The sequence below is a fragment of the Sinocyclocheilus rhinocerous genome, unplaced genomic scaffold (assembly GCF_001515625.1).
Source record: "Sinocyclocheilus rhinocerous isolate Xijiao unplaced genomic scaffold, SAMN03320098_v1.1 scaffold1022, whole genome shotgun sequence".
In the NCBI taxonomy this organism is placed as follows: domain Eukaryota; kingdom Metazoa; phylum Chordata; class Actinopteri; order Cypriniformes; family Cyprinidae; genus Sinocyclocheilus; species Sinocyclocheilus rhinocerous.
This window is the reverse complement of record NW_015656677.1, coordinates 941,237-947,812: the sequence shown is the minus strand read 5'-3', so window position 1 is coordinate 947,812 and position 6,576 is coordinate 941,237. Positions and strand designations below refer to the sequence as shown.

The 6,576-nt window shown below is 33.5% G+C and overlaps 1 protein-coding gene across 1 annotated transcript; it reads right to left on the bottom strand.

The window, feature by feature from the left end:
* Positions 1-3,436: 3,436 nt before the first annotated feature.
* On the bottom strand, positions 3,437-4,523 carry LOC107720766 (cyclin-dependent kinase inhibitor 1C-like). The gene is made up of 2 exons (XM_016528591.1): positions 3,878-4,523; positions 3,437-3,733 (listed from the first exon to the last, which is right to left on the bottom strand). The coding sequence occupies exons 1-2, from the start codon at positions 4,368-4,370 to the stop codon at positions 3,672-3,674; spliced, it is 555 nt and encodes a 184-aa protein (XP_016384077.1). The 5' UTR covers positions 4,371-4,523; the 3' UTR covers positions 3,437-3,671.
* Between the last annotated feature and the right edge of the window lie 2,053 nt (positions 4,524-6,576).

The following is a 6,576-nucleotide window of genomic DNA, read 5'->3' as shown; positions in this document are numbered from 1 at the left end:
CACACACACACACACACACAAATAATATGGGTTAATATGCAACCCTGTTTATGCATAATCTTGTTATGAATGTTACAACTCTTGAAATGTTAACACCCAGGAAATACTCTTTCTACAGCATGGTAGGAAAATAAGTAAATAATTTCATTTCAATTTTTACAAATATTGTAGTACTGACTGTATTCGTCAAGCTCTTTCAACTATTTATTCTAAGAAAACATGATCAAAACAATATATTTCTTCAGTTTAGGGCAAGGCAACTTTACAGATCTTCTTTATGCACCAAGAGCTTGTAACACTCCAAAGAGAAAGGAAAACTTGAAATCGCATCATATGACCCCTTTAACAACTACTTTTGTTTGGTGAATAATGTAAAATAAACACTAAAAAGAAGATTTAATCTAAAAACTAAAATATATACTAAAAAGAGTGTGAATCATGGTTTCATATACTAAGTATCAACAACTACAAACCACTTTTTTGTCCCAAAGTAGCTAGATTAATTTAGGTTACAATTGCAACCCTATAACATGCAATCTTGTCATTCATTCAGGGTATTTGTATATAATTTTGTTATAAATTACATTTAATTTGGTTAAAATACAATGCTGTTTAAATGATGTTTGATGTGCATTTCTCCCACCAATATTTACAATTGTGCATGATTGATGTGGACTTTTAGTCTCAGACCATTAGGTACCTATAGAAAACCACATCAGTTAAAAGTAATTGGAGTCAGATGGTCCTTCCTGTTCCATTCAACTCATATATGCTGGTTCTTTTATCTGGCGTTTCTTTTATCTTGTTTGTACAGGTACCCCAAGTCCTTTGTATTTCTAGTTTAAGTACTTTGTCAATTTTAGGTGAGCTTTGATATTTTGAATTTGAAGTCAAGCGAATACAATCAGAAACTGGTCTGGGATTAGGAACTCTGAGAGAAAAAAACGAGATTTGTACAAATAATAGGCCCTAACAGTGTAAAGCTACAATGGGGACATTTTGAGCTCAGCTGTTTGCTGTCTGAGAGTGAAGATGGGCTCTCTGTCATACAGATGTTATTGTTAAACGCATGAATATTAAGCAGATCACCGGCGAGTCTCTGTTTAAGTATGCAGCACGCGCCATTCCGATGCGCGCGCTCCAGCACGTGTTTTCGCGGGAGATGTGGGAGGAGCGCGCGGGTCACAGAGCTTTAATTCGGCCTAATTTGCAGGTCAAAGCGAGATAGCACGCTCTCATCCTTTCTTTTCATCTCTCCCGCGCTCCTTCATCTCTCCCGCTCGTTTTCGAGCCGCTTTTGTTCTGCCTATGTGGTCTTGAAAACATTCAGTCCCCTCCCCTCCCCCGACGCCATTTTCTTTCTTTTAGTTGTGCTTGCAAAGGCAATTTAAACAAACCACTAATCCTAGTATTAGGCTGACGATGTTTGGGCTGCGGACAGTAATGATACCTCAAATCGTGAGGTTTGTGTTATTACCTTGGTTTAAAATAATGTTGCCATTTTGATGCTAAGTTCTAACGTGAAAGATAGTCAATATATTAACATATTATTAAAAAATGTATTTAAATGTATTTTTATAGCATAATCGAAATGTTTTCAAACATGTTTTCTTGTAAACATTGTTTTAGTTGATAATCTGTGTCCTCAATTTCTCTTTCCATTCTTTTAGTCCTTACACACACACACACACACACACAAACAAACAAAGGCCAGTAACACTGTCCTTGAAAAAGTGACATAATTTTGGTGAGAAAAACTCAAAAATATTTGCCTCACATATTCCATCCTATTATGTATAGCCTATATTATCAGGGTTATTATAGTTAGCCTATAGGTTATGTAAAAGTAAAATTGAAACTATTGGGAAAAATTGTTTGAAATAAAATAAAGGTTAAATGAAATAAAATAAAAGTTGTAAAAAAAAATCGAGTTGCCAAGGCAACATTTCTCATTTTAATGTAGTTTAACGTGTTGCTACTAAAGTAACTAATAATAAAACTATATAAAAAACTATAGACATAAAAACTACTAAAAATGACAAAAACACAACAAAAGTCCTCAATTTCTCTTTCCATTCTTTTAGTCCTTACACACACACACACACACACACAAACAAACAAAGGCCAGTAACACTGTCCTTGAAAAAGTGACATAATTTTGGTGAGAAAAACTCAAAAATATTTGCCTCACATATTCCATCCTATTATGTATAGCCTATATTATCAGGGTTATTATAGTTAGCCTATAGGTTATGTAAAAGTAAAATTGAAACTATTGGGAAAAATTGTTTGAAATAAAATAAAGGTTAAATGAAATCAAATAAAAGTTGTAAAAAAAAAATCGAGTTGCCAAGGCAACATTTCTCATTTTAATTTAGTTTAACGTGTTGCTACTAAAGTAACTAAAAATAAAACTATATAAAAAACTATACAGACATAAAAAACGACTAAAAATGACAAAAACATAGGTTATGTAAAAGTAAAATTGAAACTATTGGGAAAAATTGTTTGAAATAAAATAAAGGTTAAATGAAATAAAATAAAAGTTGTAAAAAAAAATCGAGTTGCCAAGGCAACATTTCTCATTTTAATGTAGTATATGTTGCTACTAAAGTAGTAAAAAATAAAAAAACTATATAAAAAACTATAGACATAAAAACTACTAAAAATGACAAAAACACAACAAAAGTACTAAAACTTTAACAAAACAAAAAGTTGAGACCCTTAAGTAATGAACAACTTTAATTTTGAACTGTACTTTTTTTGTAAATAAAATGATTTTTGTGTTTTTACAAGAAAATACTGTCTGTCTTATTAAATATTTAATTCATGTGTTTCTTGCCATTTCTTTATAATTGTGAAATTTCCTAGCAATTTCTGAGTACAAATTATTTCTACACCATTTTTTTTCAGTGTGCTTTTGCATACCATTGCCATACCATTGTGTTATCAAGTTAAGAGTTTCTGTTCCTGAACTTATCCAGAAAACAGCATTCATTTTTAACTACAAAGCTCATATGGTATTACTTAACAAGAATGACCCAAATAATACTAATGCTGGATGTGTGTTACTGTAAAGCTACAAGATATTTGGTAATAGTTGTGATTTTCTGTGTCACAAGACCCCAGTCAACAGTGTATGCTTGTAAAGGTATTAAGAACAATAGACTGTTATTTTTAACTATTATATCTTTAGAAAAAAACACAAATTAGACGAGACACAGCTTAAGTTTATATGTACACATTTATTAAAGGAACTTCTTTACAACAATGACAAATATGGCTCAGGATTGTGATTTTGCTCAAGAAAATAAAGCTACATTTTCAACCACAAAATACACATGAAATGTAAAAGTGAAAAAACAATAAATAAATAACTTAGGTCATTACAAAATATATACATGCTGATATATATATATAAAACAGTAAATAGGCTTACTTGTCCTGACTTTAATTTAAAGTTACTTATCAGTTGTAAACTGTAAAGAGCAACCAGAGCTGCTTCTACATGTTTAAATGGCACATACAGCGGTGAATAAATACGATTCCAGAATCACATTATCACGCAATAACTTGAGTCAGACTCTGAGACCTCATTACTTTCGGCCTTTTCCCGCCACCACTCTGTGACGCACGCATTGGTGCGCTTTTTTTCTTCAGAAGATGTGTTTTTATTCCAAGTTTCCGCTTTCCTTATGAACACTGTCCGTTTTCTTCCTCTTCCCATAAAAATCTACAAGAAAACACATTCACAACATTAAAACACGAACACTGTTTAAAAAAAGAAAAAAGAAATATGTTGTCATTGTTCTGTTATAGGCTATATGACTAGTATTTATTTTATAGCAGTATTATTGGTCGCGTATTGTTTAGTTACCTGTAATGCGCATGTCTGCGAGTCTCTTGGTCTGGACGCGAGCGACTGTTTTGCGAGATAATTTTCTTCGGTTACACTTGTTTATATGGTTCCTTTGGTTCAAAATCTTCACCGAACGACCCACACATTTTGGGGCAACTTGGGTGATTCTTTCTGTCTTGGGCGAGTCCACAAAAGGCCTCTTTGATACGGCAGTCGTTTCTCTGTAAAACTGCGGACAGTCCTCAGCTCGACTTTCCTCCCATTTTAAATCCCCATCCAGCGGCTGTCCTTCGCTGAAGTTAAAGTTCCACCTCAGCTGATCTCGTTCAGATATTTCGCGAAGTTTGGAGGATAATTCTTGCCTCAACTCGTCGTGATCCACCGGTCCGAATAGATTTCTGCATGTTCCCGTGCGCTTCAGTAGAGGAAGTATCTCTGCGCTCCTCTGAGGAACAGTTTTCGGTGGAGCCAGTCTTTCCCTGGCGATGGTGGAAAGCAGGACGGCAGACATCGTCGATAGCGGACAAATCCAGAATAAAATGGGCCAAATAATTTTTTTAAATTCTAAAGGGCAAAAAAGTCAGTGTGAATTACAACACACGTCGTTATAGATCGTAAAATTGATTTAATCTCGTCAGATTTAAAGTCCTGCGCCTCAGCGGTGTAAAACTACACGCTCTACTCCTATTGGTCAACATCCCCCATCCTTTTGGTTCTGTTGTTAGACCCGCCTCTACTCCTCTGTGATTGGTTAGACCCGCATATATTCTGCTGTGATTGGTTGTGCATCGTTGCCTTACGCTCTTCTTTTAAATGTATAATTTTAGCGCTTTTTCCCCCGCCGCTCACATTGCACCACCCGGAGTAAAATACGCTGAACTAAAGATAACCGTCTAATTAAAAACTAATTATAATCCAATACATCAAAATGATAGCCATCAAAAAAGTGTTCAGTTAGATGCTTAAAACTTATTTTCTAAAGAATATGTGGTAGGTAGGCCTATATGTGTGTAGCCTGTCATATACAAAAATTAATTTGACGGTTTGATTGGAATAATACACAATAAAAACATTCTATTCAAGTGACATTTATTTCGATTTCCCATAAAATTGTCTCTTATTTAATTTTAACACGTTCTTCACTGACACTGTTTCGTCCTTGGTAAGCAAGTAACTACACTATAAATTATTTTATTATTATGTTCATATACATTTTTTACATTTTGAAACAACGTGTTTATTTCACACTTTTTAAGACAATAATTTTTACTATGGATTTTTATATTTTAATATTAAAATATGGGTCTGGGACAAGGAAAAAAAACCCCAATAGAATCTAATTGAAGATTGAAGTATTTAAAAGTAGCAAATCTAAATCAGTGCTTTATTATAATTCATTTATATTAATATGAAGTTAGAAACTTATAATAAAATCATGAAAGTATAAACTTTCCAGTTCAGTGTTAATTTGACCTTCGCATAACAAAAAGACAAGGGTTGAAATCTTGTAGCAATAAAAATCAACCCCTGAGTCAAGAGTCTGTAGTTGAGGGGGAGAAGAAAAAAAAGAAATGAATCGTTTCTGTTCAGTAGTTGAGCTTTGTGTCTGTGAATAGTTCAACAGCGCCCCCTTTTAATCACAGTGTAGTATTACGTTAAATAAACTTTGAGGCAAATCTAAATAAGATCAGATAAGAAGTTTATGGCCTTGTTAATTGCTGGCTTCACTCATCATATTTATATTCTGTAATCTGCATGTATTAGCGGACAAATGAGTCTGAATTGGAGTCTAACAAATACACACAAATCTTGCTCTGCAACAAGCAAATATAACAAGGTTTATTATGAGAGAGACACACAGAGTTAAGGCTTAGTAATAGTACAGTTTAACCCTTACAATTATAAATAAGTGAACCGAGCTCTACTGAGAACCACTGACATGTTGAGACTGACTGAGTGCTGTATTTGCGCTGAATCTGCTTCCTGTAAAAGCTTTTAGAGTTGTAGCCTAAACAGAAACACCATTACTACGCAAAAGCAGGAGTTAATGTGTTTCGCATAAACAGACTGCTTACATAATGTATGGATGTTATCACAGTGTTGTCGTTTATTAGTTTTAAAGTTCCTGGTTTAATGTAATTTTCACCGTGGAAGGCATGGTCTCTCAGAATGTCTCCTGTGATCATGTGATGGAAATTTCTTATGATTATATAAATCTTTCCACCACACCTAATAATCTGTCATCCTGTGTTTAAACCGGTTAGTCTTTATTTGAAAGATTGTTAGTGCGTTCATGTTTAATAATATGTGCATAATATACTAGATGTATAAAGTATAGACTCGTATAATATACTTACAACTATTCGTACGTTACAAATGTATTAAAGTCGTTTATTAGTTTTAAAGTTCCTGGTTTAATGTAATTTTCACCGTGGAAGGCATGGTCTCTCAGAATGTCTCCTGTGATCATGTGATGGAAATTTCTTATGATTATATAAATCTTTCCACCACACCTAATAATCTGTCATCCTGTGTTTAAACCGGTTAGTCTTTATTTGAAAGATTGTTAGTGCGCTCATGTTTAATAAACCTGTGTGCATAATATACTAGATGTATAAAGTATAGACTCGTATAATATACTTACAACCATTCGTACGTTACAAATGTATTAAATGCATGCACATAAACAACAAATACATAGTGATGTGTTCATCACT